Source organism: Dermacentor silvarum, chromosome 11 (genome assembly GCF_013339745.2).
Source record: "Dermacentor silvarum isolate Dsil-2018 chromosome 11, BIME_Dsil_1.4, whole genome shotgun sequence".
Classification (NCBI taxonomy): domain Eukaryota; kingdom Metazoa; phylum Arthropoda; class Arachnida; order Ixodida; family Ixodidae; genus Dermacentor; species Dermacentor silvarum.
Genome location: NC_051164.1, coordinates 40569088 through 40590414, shown reverse-complemented (window position 1 = coordinate 40590414; position 21327 = coordinate 40569088). Strand labels below are relative to the sequence as shown.

The following is a 21327-nucleotide window of genomic DNA, read 5'->3' as shown; positions in this document are numbered from 1 at the left end:
ACGCAAATAACGCGTGAGATTTAAAGCAAGTTTATACTCTAATTTTTAAATCACTTTATTCATTCTTATTTATTAGACTGGGAAGGCTTAAGAGCGAGGATCAATGGCGAATATCTCAGCAACCTTCGGTTTGCAGATGACATTGTCCTATTCAGCAACAATGGGGATGAATTACAACGATTGATTGAGGACCTTAACCGAGAAAGTGTAAGCATGGGGTTGAAGATTAATATGCAGAAGACAAACGTAATGTTCAATAGCCTGGCAAGGGAACAAGAATTCAGGATCGCCATTCAGCCTCTAGAGTCTCTAAAGGAGTACGTTTATCTAGGTCAATTACTCACAGAGGACCCTGATCATGAGAAAGAAATTTACAGAAGAATAAAATTGGGTTGGAGTGCATACGGCAGGCATTACCAAATCCTGACTGGGAGCTTACCCCTGTCGTTGAAAAGAAAAGTGTACAATCATTGCATTCTACCGGTGCTAACGTATGGGGCAGAAACTTGAGGTTAACAAAGAAGCTCGAGAAGAAGTTAAGGACCGCACAAAGAGCGATGGAACGAATATTATTAGGCCTAGCTTTAAGAGGCAGGAAGAGAGCGGTGTGGATCACAGAGCGAACAGGAATAGCCGATATTCTAGTCTGACGTTAGGAGGAATAAATGGAGCTGGGCAGGCCATGTAATGCATAGGATGGATGACCGGTGGACCATTAGAGTTACAGAAAGAGTACCAAGAGAAAGCGCAATCGAGGACGGCAGAAAACTAGGTGGGGTGATGAAGTTGGGAAATTCGCAGTCGCAAATTGGAATCAGCTAGCGCAAGACAGGGGAAATTGGAGATCGCAAGGATAGGCCTTTGTCCGGCTGTGGACATAAATATAGGCTGATGATGATGACAATTCATTCCTATCGCCTTATAAAGCGCGGTACTTAAGGGATGCATGCATTGCGTCCGGTTTGGGAATTGCATTTTTGTGTCGGATGAAAATAAAATGTCCAATCGGAAGTGAAACAAACTGGCACGAAGTACAAGCACGTCCAATCCACTCCACCCCGCTGTTTAACCTCATACTCCGGCGTACAAGAACAGTCGGCTACCGACTGCAGAGCGCGCTGACCATTCGTAAATGTTAGCACGCACTTAGCGCCCGTTTCTCGAAACAAAACGGCCGCGTCCTATCATGAATGAAGCGCCGCTCTGCATTCAAAACTTTTGACAGCGAGCGCGTGTCACGAGAGGCAAGACCAGATGACACGAGCTCTAGCAGACGACGCCTCGATAAACCCTGTGGTTCACGCTGAGCAGACGTCGACACTCGAACTTCCTTCTCGAAAGAGAGAGAGAGAAAAAATGGCTACGCCGTACGGACTGCGACGTGAACTAAGCTTCTTTTTTTTACTCCTTCGCTTTCTTTAGGAGAGTTTTGGAAGATATGTATACGATGTAGCGAGCGGGCGACGCCGATAACCCTGTTGATGGATGCGCCACGCTCCATTAGACAGGCGACGGTCGCGCACTTCCTGGCTCGTGGTCCAGCGTGTTTTAAGAGCGCCGTTGACAGCAGTCGAGGCGCCTTTCTCGCTATCAACTGACCGTGCGCTCCGAACCCCTGACCTGAAGGTCGGCAGGAAGGCGGCAGCTTGGAATACGAGCCGCTGCTCTTCTTTTTTCTTTTATTCTTTTCTTTTTGTGTCTACCCTCTCGGCCCTAAGTATCCGCATGTCACGTCCACGCATGGGCAAAGAGCCCCCCCCCCCCCCCCCCCGTCCCACACTTCCGTAGTATGCTATTTTGCAAGGCAATAAAGACAATGCTGCCCCTTCTGCATAAACATTCGCGTTAAAAACGAAAGAATCCGCCAGGCCCACTGGCGTAGCCTGCAAATGATGCGGACCGCGTGAATTACTTTTAATAACGTGAAGCAAGGAAGACGACTTGGTGACAGAGGTGAACCAGGCGCCTTCGTATAACCCGCAAGCCTTGGCCGGTGCTGTGAAATATGTAGTCTCAAATGTGGCGCACTTAAATGCGACGAACGATTTGTAATAGCGAACTTTTTTTTTATTGAATCGAATACAAATATTCGAGAAAAACGGACAACCGAATATCCAATCGAACACGGAATAGTCAGTCATTTCTAAGCAAGACGAAATATGTAGTTCTTGTGGGGTCCGCTTTTGGTTAAAGAAGCGTAATCAGGCTTATATACACTGACACACGGGGGAGATACCATTCACCATTAAACGTCCGGACAACTGAAGATGGTGTAACTGATAAGCAACTGCTTTGAATTATCTAGGACACCACGGCAATCGCCGGAATGAAACAAATTAAGAAAGCAGGATGTTATATACCAGACGCACGTATTGTTTTGTTCACTGAAGGAGAGACGTGTGATATTACAGCACCACATGCACACAGGTTTAAAGGGATGCAAACATGATGAGACTGGTCAAATAAAAAAATTTTGTAAAAATTCTTATATAGGCTCTCTAAAAGGGAGCCGTTCTTAATGAATGACTGTAAATTAGTGACCATTAGTGACCTGGCGCGTGCATTCGCTGAGAAACTTGTGCGCCTGCGCATTCACCATGGCTACGCTGCAGCAGAATCATTCAGAAAAGTTCGTTGTTCTTATCCGGTACATATTCGAAAGCAGCGAATATTTTACAACTTCGAACTGTGAATTGTCACATCGAATGCAAACCGAATAGCAGGGACTGTTCTATTCGAATTTTCGAGCATTCACGCCCTGCTAATTTATCCACGTTACGGAAACTGCGGCGATTCTGTGTTCGAGCGGACGCGGGTCGTGCCCGAAAAAGCCTGTAACTACCTTTAGTAGTGACAGCATCGTGACGAAGCATGCAATCGGCCACGGACAATCTCACCGGCACGTTTCAGCACTCGCTTCGGCGGGCCATGTGTGGCGCCTGTATAATTTTTTTTTTCGAAATATTAATGCAAGCCCATAGAACTCCGGTACAAGATCGTACAACTCAATTTTGTTAGCACCTCTAAAACATCAGTACTTCCGCTGCTCTAGCAAAAAAAAAAAAAAGTGGGTGATATGACAAGCAGCGCAGACATCTGTTGGCGAAATTTTGGGGAATTTTAGAAATATAGAGGACCCAAAGTTAGGAACGCTATTATTCAGGCGTACGAAAGAACGCAAGAGGCACACAGAGGGAGTTGAAGTATTTGAGTGCGCAAAGCCGCTTGGAGACGCTGTTCCCGAAACGGCAGGCTTCTCCGTGTTAAATTTCGGCAGCTACGAGCTATATCTTGGATACTAATTAAGCGTTCTCCCCTAATATTGCACGGTACTTAAGGTACTGGTCCATGCATTGCAACTGAACGCGCCAATCTATAACCACGGGAGTGCCATGCGAGAGCGCTTGCGAAGCGTGTAACCGCAAAGCACTTGCCAATTGATTGTGACTGTGCGTTTTAGTGTGCGCTGATGTCACATTCCAAAGCGGCCTGGAGAGTCGCTGTAGCCATTCACTTCCTGAAACATTCGTCGAGCGCCGTTGCGTGTATTACCGACATGTTTCACCCTACCACCGAGTGCGCTTCCAAATCTCAGACGGGACACACACGCCTGCTGTCGTCGTTCCAAATAGCCGGCCAAACGACCAAGAAAAGAAACAAACTTTTCAAACTCCTGCCGCCTATCTGCTGAAGAGGCCAAAGACCCGTTCGGTTCGGCTTGCGGGGGTCGCTGCAGTCTTGCGACCAGTGAGGCGCCTGTTTTGACTGTCGTTGACGTTTCGGCGCCGCTTCCTCGTTAATGAATCATTAGCGTCGTGCACGGTTGGCTTCGCCACGCGACGACGCGCCCTCCCTTCCGCCCCTGACCCTAACCTTGGCGTTAAACGAAGCGCGAAGGCGAAGACGCGCGGTTTAACGCCACGACGCCATCCAGGGGGCAAACGCGCGCACAGTGTCGACACGGTGAAAAACGGATCACTTTGCGGGAGCGCGAGCTTTAAATGAGAGATAGAGTCTTCGTTTCTCATGTTTACGATAAGCGATCTCGGCGATAGCGAACGAACACACGCCCGTTTATTCTAAAGCCGTATAGTATAACGCTGCTGGGGCGTAAATTGATCTCACACACACACATGCCGCTTATTCTGTACGCTGCAGGGCATGAATCACGCAATACTTCGCTCAATGTAGTAACGTATTTCCGTAGAAGTTTTCCAGCACACCGCCTACATCCGATACGCACATGACATACGGCAAATGGAGAGTTTTGGAACGGCTTTGCATACCGGAACTCTCTGGTTCATTATCGCTAGACTTTCGTCTTTACTTTTATCTCTCTCGTAGTGAGAGGTGCTCAAATTTGCTCTCATCTTTGTGTTTTTACTCTCTCAGTACCAAAGCCCCGTCCTCACCTCACCCTCATGGTCAGCCCCAGTGAGTAATATTCCACTATTTTTGCAATACTAATAAAAAAGACACTGTTCCCATGAAGTAACGCTTGATAAGATAGGATAGACGCAAATGTGAGAGACTATAGTGGCGACGCCGCCTTGAAATTCTTGCATCAGTACGCCGTGACGTCATTGACTTCGACGGCGTCTGCCTGGGTCTGCTTAACTTTTTTTATCGGTAAATATCGATATGATTGGACTCCCAAAGGAACCAAAAAAATAAACACTTTACTGCACTAGAACGGCCCTAATTCGTCAAAATCCAATGCGTGACGTCATACTGGACGTACTGGTGCTTCAGTTTGGGCACGGACGAAATCAATGGACCGTGCGAAAAAAGACCAAGTTTCTTGTCTCGTGCTTTCTATTACCGGCTGCAGTCCAGCTAGGGGGTCGAATGCAAAAAAAAAAAAAAAAAAAAAAACTATCCGGTATTGAACAATGCGTGCACGTTTAAGGGAACTTTAAAAGGAAATAAGTCGAGGTAGATTGAAAGAATAACGAATTCGTAAGCTCGAAATTGACGAAAATGAAAAATTGGTATGGCGCCACCTATAGTGCGCTATGGGCACCTTCCCGTGACGTCAGGACTGGGTAATTCATAGAGAGGGCCATAGAGGAAAGGTCACGTGGAGGCCACGTCGACTCATACGTTTTGGCGAGGGAGGTTCAAATTCAGGAGCAGCAGCGGCAGCATCGGCGGCTACTTTCTGCGCAACGATGTGACATTTTGCACACAGAAAACGGTGATAGACTTCTGGACGGATAATTCATCGAGCTAGCTCGGCTTAATACGTTCCTTTAGCTCCCAGGCGTCCAGATTTCTTAATCAGTTTGAGCGCTCAGTTACGTCTTCTTTGGCCATTGTGTTGCTTTGACAGGTTAATCTCCGCCACTCAGTAAAATAAAGAGTTCGATGACATCTCGCCTGTCGCGGTAAACAGTTGGTGTTCGTGTGTATAGTTTGTGGTCGACGTCGACTGTTCGTTTTTGGCAAAGCAGCAGAGCTTAAAGTCTCCTTTCTGTGGAGGGGCGGGGGGGGGGGCACTGACAAAGCCAACTTCAAGAAGTGTACTGAAGCCAACGTTCTCAAGAATTAAACAAATTTTTAAGGGTGTTCACCAAATAAACATAACATTCTGAGTCTATTTCGGGCATTTATTTAATGTGGCGATTCCATCGAGCACGTAGAAAGAATTAGCATTTTTGGAAACGTTTTTACAAAAATAACACGGGAGGTAAACATTTAAACTTATGTGACCTCAAAGCAAATAAGTCTTGCTGCAGCAAAGACGATTAGTTGCCTTGTGTCATTGATAGGCTAAGGCACTACAATATGCTTTATGATTGCACACCTACGTACCTAAAAAAGTGCACAGAAATGCATGCGTCTTTGGTCTAACAGAGCACTCATTATGCACGACTAAATGAATGATGAAAATGTACTGGTAACCTAAAGAAGCCAAGATGAACATTATCTAATTCACTCGCAGGTAGGCTTCATGTCCAAGCGGCTCATGAAACAGTGTGCGGAGCCAAGAATCTTAGTCGAACAAGGGTGGTGACCATCATGCGCAATGCCTCGGTGAAATGCGTGCAGCAGTACAGTACAATACCCGCTTTCCTGTTTTTGCTCATAACGCATCGACCAATTAATCGCGATTAAATTACGAACGGAAAAATTGGCGACTTATATCGCTCTGCACAAGACACTGCTGGTAATAAAACAACCTCCACTGCTTGTCGAATGGGTGCCGCAATGTTACAGTTGACATGCCGAGAGGGGAGGAGGGGGCGGGGGGGGGGGGGGGAGGCGAGCCCTCCCTAAATTTACTATTTTGAAACGCGCACCAACGGGTCACCGCGGCGTCACGGATTTCATAGTATACATAGTTCGGCGCCTTTTGGCACGTTGTGGTTCCGGAATAGTGGGCGAAAGTTGCCGCGTTCAGTTGGGGTTCATTCTCGAAATACACTGCAATCATTGTTTTTAATTTCTTAACAAATCAGCCACGGACAGATCCCGCCACAATAATGAAACGTACATAGCGGCAGCCTTTAGGGTTTACCAGTTGTAGTGTTCGTGTAAATTAAGACATTCTTCGACACTTCGCACTCACAGACGCCTTTCCTTATATTCATCCAAACTCAAGAAGGAGGCCGATAGGTGGAGTAGCACACTGTGGTGTAATAGTCACAAGCTGGATAAGGTGACTCAGGAAGGCTGGCCTAAGTCTGGACAGGGGGTCCACTTTTAGCCAAAGGCCTTTGATGAAGATATGTGCACCTATCGAAACGCAGGTCAGCCTTTGTGAGGCGCCTTATCCCTGTCTGTATCGCTTGTATCCATGTGTGTTGTGGGGAGTGTCATATGTATACGTAAAGGTTAGAACGCCAGAATGAATGCCACCTTGCCATTTCCAACACAAAACCAAAAAACATGGATGTTTATTTTCCCTCCACTACACATTCATTGAGCAACGTCAGGGTTAGACTTGTAAAATGTTCCTTCAAGACTCCATTTTCGCTAATTTCGCAATAAGTGGTTGATTACGGATAAAGAAAGCGAAGGTCAATCTTCCATTTCTCTAACTTTCGTGCCAGAACTCGAGAAACGTTACGTCAGTGTGACGTCATGGATTTCGAAGTTATTTTTCTCCTATTCGGGCAGTATGGTGCAGCAAAAGCTCCCGAAACTTGCTAATTGCAGGCTTATACTCGCTTGGAACACAGTTTAGTCGATATTTGCCGGCGAAATTGCTGGTTCGAAACTTGAAGGCGGGTTTGCCCACGTGGTTTCGCCAGCCGTTTCACCACCCGGCACCTATCGCAGTAGGAGTGTATTTTCTTTTTGTTGTGTATGTGTGCTGTACAAGCGTAATTTACTTATATATCCCAATTCATTCTTATCCTTAATGCCCATTAATTAGGCAGCATGCTATGAACGGGAAGCTGCCGTGGCATCGGCTGTGTATCCTCAAGACACTGCGGCATCACTCCAGAATCTATGTAGCATGCATTCCCCATTTGTGCATTGTTGTTGCCGTGATGACGCACAAATTTCTTATACCTTTTGAGTTTGAGTTTATCTTCCCCCACAATCATTTTAGGTTGATCTGACACACACATAGAGCAAAAAAAAAAAAAACTGAGACAGTGGAAGGCGGGGAAACAAAGCAGCTTGGCTGGGCCCCCCACGTGCCCGTAAAAATGAGGGCGGCAAAGTGCCAGCATTCAAAATGTAATACGTGTTATAATAAATGTTACAATATATACACGAAAGCGGCACAGTATAAAATACGCCAGCAAGCAAAACGAGCCAAATAATCAGAATAGAAATTAATTAGTTCCATTCATTCATCAAATGTACGGTAACATAAGATTATCCATTGCAGTTTTGAAAGCAAGCTAAGGAAAAGTAAAATTAACAGAAATATACAATGCAGGTTTGGCTGGTATCAGCTAATATAGAAGGATGTGTGTCCAACAATACTATCAAAACAACGTATCAAACACGCCATTCACGCAAAGGGCGCAATCGCTCTGATGTAACATTAAATTCATTAAGTGTATGTGGAAGTGTGAATTCTAACGTTTGGAAACCATAGTTTGTTCGGCACCGGGGAATGCTCCAACGCTCACTGTGCCTCGTGGATGGGGACGAGGCGTTTCGCTCTAGACATGCTATACGGCTAAGATCTTCATTCCCTTTGTTTAATTTTAGTTGTATGAACAAGTATCGCAAATTATTCGTACAAACTATCAAATCTTATTAGTTTAAATTTTGGTAAAGAAAGGTGAAGTATGAGCATGAAATTCTACGTTTGCAATAGAGCGCGACGCATTCTCTTGAAGTACGAGTAATTTTTGTTTACTTTGCCAGGTACCCGAGCCACACACCAAGAGTCCATACGGTAAGTGCGTACTGAAAAGTGCGATATGGATTATCATTTTCTGAGTAACAGGTAATAACTACTAGCCCCTCTAAGTATTTACTTACCATTTCGGTATGGCAATTTCATAGCATGGTGATAGAAAATAACTTCCACGGCTTTCGCTGTTGAAGAAAAATCGATGACAGTGTTATTTCAAGTGTAATTTTTTTTTGTAGCAGCACACACGGTTCCATTGGAACGAAAAAACAATTGTATTTGCTTTTAAACAATTTATTTGTAAATAGTGACTAGCAGACCATACATACACATCATTTAATGTTGTGTTAGCTATTGAAACAAGGTCGTCCGTGTCCGTCCCTGTGACAAACAAGGAAGTGTCATCCGTATATATGACATACTAGATCGATTGATTTATGTTTACTATATCATTCATATAAATAATACAAAAGAAGGATCCCAATATACTACCTTGGGATCCACTCTATAATATTTTGCAAAGAGAATTTTTGTGTTGCTGATTACACATTGTTGCCTACTGTTCAGATAACTCGTAATTAAACCTATTGAAAGGCTTAGAAATCATGGTACGGTAATTTTGTAACAGAGTTCTGCCTCGTTCTGCCTCGCAATTTTCGTTCACCTTGGATCGCGAAGCAAATATCTCAGCAAGACAGTGTTAGAGTTCTAGACATCTACAGATGCAGATAGAAGCTCAGCTACATGGCTTCGCAACATCACTCGGACCTGGCATCAGATACTCTACCTAATCGGCGCCGCATCGCGTCCAAGAACTGGGGCAGTGAGAAGCGAACTCTCCGTCGTTTCGTGACTGCTCTAATAATCTCACGGCTAGAACTTCTACAGTCTGACCCAAAAGCAACGAAAAATACTCGAATCGCTCAACCACGTAGCTATGAGAGGTTGTCACCTACCTGCCGCGTTCCACACCCTTACGCCGCATTGCCAAAATGGCCCAGATGAATCCGGTCGAGGCAATAGCCGAGGCTGCCAGGCATTCACATCAGTTCCGACTAAGAGCCACGATATCCGGTTGCAGCATCCTCTCGCTTCTTCATCTGACAGTCCCTTCAACGCCTCTGCACTCCTTCCCTGCTCCGTGGGAGTGTCCCCTGAACGGGGGCTTTGCACCGATTCCCCCAAAAACATGAAGGCCGATCACGCAGAGATCACGCAAGTCGACATGCACCAGAAGTTCGCCAGGTTCCCTCCCATCACCACGCTGTCTACATCGACGCCGCCCTCAGTGACGAAGCTTCAGCCATAGCCTACTATTGCCCACGCACTGCCACGGCGTACTCCTTTTGTCGTCCTGCCTGCAACGACCCATTAACGGCGGAACTGGCTGCGATATCCGCTGCGTGCGACGCCGTCCGCAAGCCTCCTTTCGCAGCCTTCACTCATCACACTGTTTACAGACTAGCAGACAGTTTCAGAAATTGGGAATGAACATGCTTACGACAATTCGACGGCAATTCGCTTGCGACGACCATTACCCTAGTGCCTGCCAGTGTGCTGTTCGTTATGACCAGTACCAAGCTACCTTACTCGCCCTGTCGCAAAAACATGTCGCACCCGCGTATATAGTTGGTACACCGTCCGAGGAGCTCTGGGCCCACTCTAAATATTGCTTTCGCTTTCAATGCTTCGCCTTTCTGGCGAAACTGCCATTGTTTATCATGTTTTTGAAAGGAGTAACTCCAAGATTAAAGGAAAAGGAAACAGATGGAGAGCGTTATCCGAGAAAAATCTCGGAGCAGGCAGATGTGTTCATAGACCAGAAACTACATTCGACTGCAGGCACTTCACCCTAGCGTTTACAGATTGCGCATGTATTCCATTTCATGATATTTTCTTGATCGCCATGAAAGAAATTAAGAATATACCAGAGATCACTAAAAAAAATCACCAGCCCTTCTCCTGTCGATAAAATGGGGGTAAGCGAAGCTTGCCGTGTGTGTATTTGACCTTCGTGATGATTTTCTCTCTCTCTCTCTTTCTCTGTCTATTTTTCTTTCTCTCTCTCTCTCTTTATTTCTTTTTTTCTCTCTATCTTTCTGTCTATATTTCTTTTTCTCTTTCTCTCCCTCTCTCTCTCTTTCTTTTTCTCTCTCTCTATCTTTTCTTCTCTATATGTCATTCCTTCTCTCTATTTCATTCTTTCTTTCTCTTTCTTTCCCTGACCTTCGTGGTGACTTTTTGTTTCTTTCTCTATCTTTCTCTCTTTCTCTCTCTCATCTCATTCTTTCTCTTTCTCCCTCTATCTCGCTTTCTCTTTCTTCTTCTTTCTTTCTTTCTTTCTTTCTTTCTTTCTTTCTTTCTCGCTCTCTCTTTGTTTCTTTTTTGTCCCTATTACGTTCCCATGAGCACTATCCCCAGGAGCGGCCCACTTTTCAGCGTGACACTGCCGCCGACACTTGTGAGCCTATAAAGCTTCGCTTTAAAAATTATTTAGATGCGACGCACACATCGGAAACTGTAAAAATCTGCTCACCTTGTATATTACAAAACTGGTGTAGCCTAAGCAGTAGCTGATTAATTTAAACGCATACATCTTCAAACAGGCAAGATAAAACTAACCGACAATCTTTATTTCAAAAAGGACACTCGATAAGTAAAAAAAATGGCTATCTCGTAGCAGTACGCAGCACTCTCAAATTCCCCGCACCCGCGCAGTTCTACCACTTTCATGTCAGAGCACACTCGGTACACGTCATGAGATACGCCTGCATGTATTGTACGCTGGCCTTCAGAGGCATGGGCATCTCAAATAGTCAACTGCTCCGACTCGTGGGGAAACGACGTCGCGTAACACCACGATGATGATGATGATGATTTATTGGCATCCCCTTTGAAACGGGGCGGCAACAAATAGTCACCTAGCCTGCTTGATTTAATCAGGTATATTATACATGTTCTTTATCCATCATTTTTGTATACCTCTCATTATTTTTATTTTTCAAAAATTTACCTTGTACCGCTGCCTATGATTTTAAGAGATCAGGTCGTATCCACCTTTTCCCTGCTTTTTTTCCACCAGTACTCTAATCGTCTCTTGCTGATCTCTACGGCTGATCTGTTTATGTTTCCTTCCACTTTAAACCCAAGCGCTTCTGGGAGTTGCACGTTACCTACGGTTCTCGCTGGGTGGATCCCGTCGCATTCCATTAGGATGTGCTGAGTGGTCTCTGGATCTTTACTGCAGCATACACATGTCTCATCTAGTTCCGAATATTTGTTCCGATATGTTTTCTTCCTTAGGCAACTGGCTCGAGCCTCAAATAGCAAGGCACTGCCCTTTGTGTTATCGTACAAATTTTCCCTTCTAATTTCTTTCTTCTCATTCTTGTAAATCTCCATTGTCCTTTTTATTTCCATTCTTTGCATCCAATTCACGGTCTCTATTTCTCTCACTTTCTTTCTGATGACCCCTGGTTGTCTATTTACAGTTTCGATTACCCTGTACTTGGTTGCCAACTTCCTTGACCTCTTCCTGACCACGTGTTTGCACACCAGCGCCACCTCTCGGGATCAGGTGCGGATTGCAAAGGCCACGCGAACTCCTGAGCATGCTCTGCGACGTCACTGCCTCGAAGACGCCGGCTCGGCGGGCTCCCTGACGTCGCCGAGCATCAGGTAGCGACGGACCAGCCTCCAGCAGTCGTCGTTGAGGGCGTCCAGCCGAGGGCCACCGTCACGGCTCGGGTCGCACACGACGCCGTCCCGGACGACGCGGGCGAGCCGCATGAAGTCGTGCAGGCCTTCCATGCTCCTCAGCCCACGTCGCACCGTGGCAGAGGCCTCTTCCACGCTGACGGACAGCTGCTCGGCGAGTTCTTCGACCAGTGCCGCATGGCGCCAGACCCGCTCCAAAGCAATGGCGCAGTGCCTGCAAGGAATGAAACAGGCGTTTACAGCGAAGCTGTTTATGACTAGGTTCCCGGGATTTCTTCGTGACGTCAACAGAAAACAATGGTGGGCCCATCCCGGCGACAGTGCAGGGCAGAGCAATGGCGCATACCCCCCTAAGGCAAAGGCTACAAGCACTCAGCAAAGTGAAACTAACAGTGCATACATTCTTTGGAATCACGCATACAACGTACAGAACAGCATGCGTTTCAATAAAGAACAAGCTCAAAACAACCATCCTAACCACATAATCGATAAGGCTCTCCTGATAACAATGCGAAACACGTAGCGCTCCCCGCATACATCATCATCATCATCATCATCCTATATTTTATGTCCACTGCAGGACGAAGGCCTCTGCCTGCGATCTCCAAGTTCCCCTGTCTTGCTCTAGCTGATTCCAATTTGCGACTGCGAATTTCCTAACTTCATCGCCCCATCTCGTTTTCTGCCGACCTCGACTGCGCTTCTCTTCTCTTGGTGTCCATTCTGTAACCCTAATGGTCCACCGGTTATCCATCCTACGCATTACATGGCCTGCCCAGCTTCATTTCTTCCGCGTAATGTCAACTAGAATATCGGCTATCCCCGTTTGTTCTCTGATCCATACAGCTCTCTTCCTCTCTCTTAACGTTAGTCCTAAGATTTTTCGTTCCATCGCTCTTTGTGCGGTCCTTAACTTGTCCTAGAGCTTCTTTGTTAACCTCCAAGTTTCTGCCCCATATGTTAGCACCGGTGGAATGCAATGATTGTACACTTTTCTTTTCAACGACAGCGGTAAGCTCCCAGTCAGGATTTGCCAATGCCTGCCGTATGCAGTCCAACCCAATTTTATTCTTCTGTAAATTTCTTTCTCATGATAAGGGTTCCCTGTGAGTAATTGACCTAGATAAACGTACTCCTTTACAGACTCTGGAGGCCGACTGGTGATCTTGAATTCTTGTTCCCTTGCCAAGCTATTGAACATTATCTTTGCATATTCATCTTCAACCCAATTCTTACACTTTCTCGATTAAGGTCCGCAATCATTTGCTGCAATTCGTCTCCATTGTTGCTGAATTGGACAATGTCATCTGCAAACCGAAGGTTGCTGAGGTATTCGCCGTTGATCCTCACTCCTAAGCCTTCCCAGTGGTGGCGTGGAGCAGAGGTAGAATACCCGGCTTCAAATCTGAAGGTCGTAAATTCGAATCCTACTCCAGTCCACTACATTTTCAGGCGTGGAGTGGTGCCTGACACCGGCAACAAAAAAAAATGTATATTGCCGAGAGCTAGTGGGGCTATACTAGTTCAGGTGCAACCAAACTAGGAAGGCCCACTAAGCTTCATCAAAGTCACTCCCTCACCAGAACAGGAATTGGCCTCCCTGGTGCAGTATTCGGCCACTACCTCCCTCATGACTCCGACAATTAACGACTGGGAAGGCTTAGGAGTGAGGATCCCCGCATACGTTTCCCGCTAAAGATTACTGTCGCACAATCGCGACGGGGGCAGTGACGCCCCGGTGGCCTTTTGTATACAAAATAACCAGCCTAGCAACTGATTTCAATGTTGTCGCTGCACTGCTATGGGCGGTGGCGTGCTGTCCAAATTACCACTACTCCCATTACTGCCATTACTCCGAACCTATAGAGCATTGCATACCCCTCTCAGAAGTTGTAGTGGTGGTTTTCACTAGCTTCGCGGGACCTCTACTTTCGCAAGGCTGGGTTGGCGAGTCAATTTTATTTGTTGAACACTCACGATGAGTACAGCAATCATCGTCGTCATAATAATGATTCTACCGTACAGCGAATGTGGTGTACGGTAGAATGTCATCCAAATTTTTGTATTCGACGTGTACCTTACATGCTCAGCATGTCCGCGATAGTCTTTGTTCAAGCGTTCTCTTAGGCCATTTGTTTGCGGGTGATGGGCGGTGCTCTTTCGATGAGCCGTGCCGCTGAGGCTAAGCACAGTCTTTAGGAGTGTAACCGTAAATGCAGTCCCTCTGTCCGTCATTATCACAGTTGGTGCACCGCGCCTCAGAACCACGTTTTCAACAAACAATCGCGCTTCGTCAGCTGCGGTGCAGCTTGGAAGGGCCTTGGTTTCTGTATAGCGTGTCAGGTAATCGGTGGCAGATATTACCCACTTATTTCCAGTATTGGAAGTCGGGAAAGGTCCGAAAAGGTCCATTCCGATTTGGCCGTAGGGCGTCGTGGGCATTTGAACTGGTTGTAATGGCGCAGATGTTCTTAAATGTGGTGATTTTCGTCGTTGACAATCGAGGCACATGCGCACGTAATGTTTCTCAAAGGCGGCAATCCTTGGCCAGTAATATTTCTCTTTGACTGGGGCCAGTGTCCACGTGTAGCCGAGGTGGCCAGATGTCGGTTCATCGTGGCAGGCTTTGAAGACCTCTTGATGGACAGAGGTCGGGACGACAAGTAGGTGGCTGCTTCCGCTTGTAGAGAAGTTCTTCTTGCAGAGATCATTATGAAAGCAGAATGATGGCAAGCTTCTTGCAAATGTTTTGGGCGCGCTTGTAATCCGGTCTTCTAAAACGACCATTAACGGAATCAGCTCGCTGTCTTCGCGCTGCTGACGAGCAATGGTGGCCATGTCTAGAACTCCTATAATAGATATGTCGTCATCGTCTTTGCCTTCCTGCTCAATCGGTGGCCTTGAAAGGCAGTCGTGGTCGGAGTGTTGTCGTCCGGATTTATACGCCACTGTCATATCGAAGTCTTGAAGCCTTAGGCTCCAACATGCTAGCCGACCGGACGGATCCTTCAAGTTCGTGATGATCTCTGACAACAGAGGAGGAACGGCCATATAGATTCGGGCGAGACTTCATAACTGCCCATACCGCCGCAAGACATTCCTGCTTGCGTATCCAATGGCTCTCTCGGCTGAGTCTTGCCATTGCTTGAGCACAGTGTCTAGACCTACGTTGCTACCGTCCGTATGTATCATGGTAGGAGCGTCCTCGTCAAAGTGAGCCAGTACAGGAGGCGTTTGCAGGCGCTGTCGGAGATCATTAAACGCTGCTTGTTGTTCTTCGCCCCAGACGATGGTAACGTCTTCTCTTGTGAGGCGCGTTAACGGAGAAGCTATATGCAAAAAAAATGGCAATAAATATTCGCTAATACGCGCACAGACCTAGAAAACGCCGCACTGCCTTCTTATCAGTTGGCACTGGAAACTTTGTGGTGGCCGTGATCTCGTCCGGGTCAAGGCGGAAACCTTGATGACACACATGACCTAAGAACTGTAGTTCCTCGAAACCAAAGTGACATTTTTCTGCTTTCAGCGTTATGCCGGCGGATCGTATCATTCCTAAAACCAGCCAGCAGCCGTCTGAGGTGTTCCGCCAGCGTTTCCGAAAAAACAATGACATAGTCGAGGTATACTAAACATATCTGCCACTTGAGGCCTGACAGCACTGTATGCATGAGTCGCTGAAAAGTTGCTGGAGCTGAGCAGAAACCGAAAGGCAGGACCTTGAATTCGTAGCGCCCGTCAGGCATTACGAAAGCAGTCCTTTCTCTGTCCCTCTCGTCGACCTCGATTTGCCAGTAGCCACTTTTTAGGTCCATCAACGACAAGTAGCGGGCATGCCTCATCCTGTCGAGAGAATTGTCGATACGCGGTAATGGTTATACGTCTGTCTTTGTCACTCGGTTCAGCTTGCGGTAGTCGACACAAAAACGTAGACTGCCGTCTTTCTTCTTGGCCATCACTACCAGCGATGCCCATGGGCTTTTTGAGGGCTGGATAACGTCGTCGAGCATTTTTTTCACTTGCTCTTGAATCACTTCACGTTCTTTCGGTGCTAGACGGTACGTGTATTGTCGGATTCGTCTCGATGCCTCCTCCGTGATAATCCGGTGCTTCGTCAGTGGCATCTGACCGACTCGATGTCGACGAGAAGCAATCGTGAAACTGGTGCAGCAGATACACAAGCCGTCGCCTTTGTTCTGGTGATAAACTTGCGCTTACGTCCAGAACAGGTAGCGGGGCCGAAGTGGCTTGCTCTCTCTGCTGTAATGCAAAGAATTCACGGAATTCCACAATCTAATCGAGGCGAGCAACTGATGCACCTTTCGCAATGTATCGTCGTTCCTTGCTGAAGTTTGTCAGCAATAATTCGGCTTGCCCATGCATTACTTTGACGAGAGTTCGGGGTATGGCAACACCTTGAGTGAGCAAAAGTGCAATTATCTGGTCGGCAAGACTTTCTCCATAGTACTCTGCGTCGCACCTGGCGGAAACAAAACGGCAAGATAACGGTAATACGGTCTCGTCATCTATATTGCGCAAGCTTGCGTTGTAGCCCTCCACTTTGGTCCACAGAAGTATATCCATCTTAGTAGCATACCATTTAGCATACCATCTCGTATATTGATGACGGCGCCCTACTCGCGTAAGAAGTCCATGCCAAAGATTCCATCTTTGCAACAGCCGGAAAGAATAACAAAGTTTGCGACGAATGACGAACACTCTATGTTGATTCTTGCAGAGTACACTTGCCAGTCGGTGTCAGTAGCTGGCATCTAGCGCCTCTAATGTGCAGCCCCTACCACTCCATTTTCACTTTGTGAAATGTATCCGCCAGTTTTGCACTAATAATAAATTGAAACGTCCGCGCCAGTGTCCACCAGCGCCGTCACGTCGTGGCCGTCAAGTGACACAGTAATATCGGCGCCAACAATTTCGTCTGTCGTAAAAGCATCCTGCTGTATATCGGCAGTTCGTTTGACGGTAATGGGGATTTTCGGCAAAGTGACGTGTGGTAACCTTCCCCCCTGAGGTCGCGGCCTTCAGTTTCCCCGGCCTGGGCTGGGAGGTCTCCCTCGGGCCACATCGGTGGAACTGGATCGCGCAGGTGGGAAAGTAAGTCCCGGAGAGGGGCCGAGCGACCGGAAAGCGGGAGAATCGGCTCGCCAGCTCGTTGAATTCGCGTAAATGTTCGCTCGGCTGCCGTTGAAAGCACGACGAGAAGTAGTGGACGGAAATCCTTGGTACCCTGAGACGCGATAAGGGCAATGACGGCAGATGTGGCCCGCTTCCCCACAGTGGAAGCACAAGGGCCTACATTACGCTGTGCGCCAAATATTGGTACTGCAAAGCGGTGGTCGCGTCGGTTGTACCCTACGGTAACAAGGCGAGGCCGACGGTGACTGCCGCGTCGGCGGTGACTGGTGACACTGCAGCGTCGCCATCGGAGGTGGCGGTCGACGGCGAACATCTGCGTAGCTGAGCTGCCGCATCTGGGAATTTGGCTCGGGAGCCAAAAACGCTTGCCTCATTTCTTGGCGCGCAACTTCAACCACCGACGCAGCTGTGCATTCACTCGGCGTGGCAGTGAGCTTCCTAAACTCTACGTGCACAATTTCGCGGGTCAGCCGGCGCAAGGAACCTTCGTCTGGGACCGTTACTGCGGCGGCGCCTGCCGGTCCATCGCTGGTCAAGCGATCATACTGGAGGCAGCGTAGATGTAACGCGCGCTCTACGGCTGCAGATTCCTTAATAAGCTCATCGACACTTGTCGGCGGGTTCCCCACTAGGCCAGCAAACAGCTGCTCCTTTACGTCGCGAATGAGTTTGCCGAGGTTTTTTTGTCTCGTACATATCGGGGTCTGCACGACGAAAAAGACGAGCCACGTCCTCTGCAAACACGGCGACAGTTTCGTTCGGCTTTTGAATCCGTGATTAGAGAAGGCGCTGTGCGTGGTCTCGCCTTTCGGTGCTCCCGAACGTATCGAGGAACTGGCGGCGGAACTCATCCCAGCTTGGCCAGTTTCCTTCGCGATTTACGAACAACGTGCGGACTCCGTCTTCAAGAGAGAAATACACGTGGCATTCGTGCCATTCATTATACTTGGCTGCGCGCTCGTACTCCTCAAGCCAGTCTTCTGCATCCTCGTAGGCGTTGCCGTAGAAGCTCGCGGGAGATCGAGGAGTCAAAAGAGTCACCTGAGTAGGGCCTGATTCAGCCATATCTTGTCCGGTCGTGGTCACAGGCGTACTTCCTGGTAGGGGACCGAATTCTGGTCTTAAGTCAAGTAGGCGACGGCTGGCGCGGTGAATGGTTGACTCGACGAGCGGAAATCGTCCTGGGCTGGATGTGGGCCTGTTGACAGGCGTCCCAAACATTTACCCAGCACCTGCACCAGTGTCACGTTGCACAAACAGCAGGAACTGGGAAAACAGGGCAGGTCACTTTATTTACACAAACCTAAAAGCGATCAAGCGTGGTTCTCGTCTTCTTGTCTTCTATGCGCGAGATCTTTCTTTAGGTGCCGAATATGGGATGTGGCAATATACATGTGTACGTATATACAGGGTGTTTCAGCGAACACTTTCAAACATTCTTAAAGATTGCCTGTGGCAGATAGCACAACTGTAGTTCATGAGCTGGTCTACTCGAAGACGCGGACATTTCTTGCAGAAAAAATTGAAATGCATAGTCGATTAATTAACAAAATTCACTAATTAGGTTTTAACTAATTGTCTGGTGGCCCATATAGCAATTTACAAATTGTAGCCGTGGATATCGCAAGGCGGATCCACTTAGAACGAATTCTCGAGACGACACCAGTTTCAAGATATAAACTCCCGAACTTTGCGGAGAAATGCATTGGCGTTCAAGTTAGTTTCTTAACAAAACGTCGTTTTATGCATTGAAGCGCAAAAGTAACTGGAACGCCAATGCATTTCTCCGCAAAGTTCGGGAATTACTATCTCGAAACAGCTGTCATCCCGAGAATTATATCAAGTGGATCCGCCTTGCGAACTCCACGGTTACCATTTGTAAATCGCAATACGGCCATCCGGTAGTTAGTTAAAAATAATTAATTATTTTTGTTAATTAGTCGATTATGCATTTCCATGTTTTGTGCAAATAATGTCCGCCGCTTCGAGTAGACCAGCTCATTAACTATAATTGGGCTATCTGCCACAGGCAACCTTAAATAAACTTTGAAAGTGTTCGCTGAAACACCCTGTATATATATTTCATGACGACGCTGTGCAATAAACGGTTGAGTGTGGCGCTTATCTCGTGCCCGCCCACTTTTTTGTTGCGTGCTGTGCTTAGTCCTTCTCGCACATTATTATGTCAATTATGCGCCAACTAGGCCCTCAGCAAGTTATTTTGGGTCATATAGCGACTCATGCTCAAAGGATGTCTCCTCGAACCGGTGGCCTACAGTGAATGGGGAAAACGCACTTGTCCGCCTACGACCTCCTCTCTGGAAGCTGTGTTCCAACGGGCCGCAGAGTCCACCACTTGAACCATCAACAATTGTTGACGGAGTCATGCACAACCCAATGGCTTGCGGAACACAATTTCATGATCACAACGAAGGCAAAATACCAGACAAGTGACATTTATATATTTAGCCTACAGACGCGTGTCATTGATCTACTGTGTCTCTAGCCATCCTTATGGTTTTATCATATAAGGCGAAACTGTGCATGCAAGACAATAGCCTACAACCAGCCTAATCCACCCATTCTATCGCAGAAGCTTTTCCATGTGAGACGTCCATTCAGACTCTCGTGTAATAATGTTGGGAAAGTTTGGCTAAACTGCGCTCTTACTATGCACGTGTATCAAGCGTTTAAAGACAAGAGGCTCCATTTCAGAACTAATATAATCTGGGACATATTTCAGCTTACTAATCTACAATGTAAATGTCTTCAAAAGACAAATAAACTACTCCTACTACTGCTAACGGCGTTACGCTCATGAATGAATGACGCTCTGAAGAAGTAAGCACTATGCACTCACCTGTCCAGTGCACGTCTTCTGGCGAACTGCGCGGCGCGTGTGACCAGGCCACAGTTTCGACGCGCCATGTCCCTAACTTTGAAGCCGTCCCGCACCGAATGCGTGTCCAGTACTCCGCTGAGTGTTATGCGGACTAGGTTGTAGTTGTCCGCGATGTCCTCGGAGAAACGGCGGAGGAAGGTGCCGACCACGCCGGACAGTTCCGAGCCGAAATGGACCTTGCGTATGTTGCGGCTAGACACGATCACTTGAGCGAGACGCTGGACTTGGTGCTGCTCGAGCGCGTCGCCGACGCCGTCTTCCTCGCCGCTGTGAACCGACTGGATGTCCACGCGCACACCTAGCGTTTTGATGCTCGTGTTGCGAGCGAGCGACTCCACTGTATCGGTCCACGACGTGTTCCTATCGTGCTCCGTGTCACCGTCATTCGAGTGCAGAGTCAACCGCAGCTTCCGAATTGACGTGGCAGCTCCGATGTACTAGGCGATGGCCGACATTTGGCCCACGTCACCCGTCCTGATGCTGACGCTTACGGAGGTAATGTGCGTGAATGCCAGCAACAAGCCCGAGAGCAGTCCCACAATGTTGCCAAAGCAGAACATGTCGATGTCTGAGAACGCCTTCGAGGAGATCAAGTCCCAGTCGTGGCACACGAAGTAGGTTCCTAGCGAGACCTTCTCCTCGGCTCCGCTCTCCTTGAGAGCCTTGCACAAGGCTCCCAGGTAGCGGTAAGCGGTGTCGTGCACGGAAATGATCAGCTTCTTCAGACTCTGCTTCCTCGTAGACGGTCCAGAAGAAATCGACCCACTGCGCCGAGTTCCAGATGGACAACGAGAGGCTGAGTTCCTCCAGCGTCTCGTTGGTGGACAGCGGCACGTACCAGGAGTTGCAAGCTGTGCTCGACCACAGGGATAAGACTGGCGGTAAGTACTCTGCGTTGAAGCTCCTTATAACTTCATTTCCCGCGAAAATCCTCGCTGCCAATTCGGCGTTCTCCTGGCCAAACAGAATGTTGTTGAGCCTGACGTTTTTGATGGTCTTGTTTACCAGGAGCCCTTCGGCCATCCAGTTGAAGCAGTTTCGCCGGCTGAGCTCGTCTGCCGATACGCTTAGTGTGGTCAGCGAGGTGGTGTCTCTCAGGTACTGCGCGAATTCGCCTCGTCCGGCTTCGCATATGACGGAACCGTGCATTGACAGCTCTTCCAGCGTTGAAGCTCCTTTAAGAGCGGCGACGAATGGTTTCGCCGTGCTGCCTGTCATGCGTAAATCGGCA

At 47.7% G+C, this 21327-nt stretch overlaps 1 protein-coding gene across 1 annotated transcript in view; it reads right to left on the bottom strand.

Moving 5' to 3' along the window:
- Positions 1-11933: 11933 nt before the first annotated feature.
- Positions 11934-21327, bottom strand: part of LOC119432967 (uncharacterized) — a 32286-nt gene continuing 22892 nt past the window's right edge. Inside the window, exon 2 of the mRNA XM_049659012.1 lies at positions 11934-12254. Within this exon, the coding sequence (XP_049514969.1) occupies positions 11948-12254 (307 nt within the window). The 3' untranslated portion in view covers positions 11934-11947. The remainder of the gene's footprint in view (positions 12255-21327) is intronic.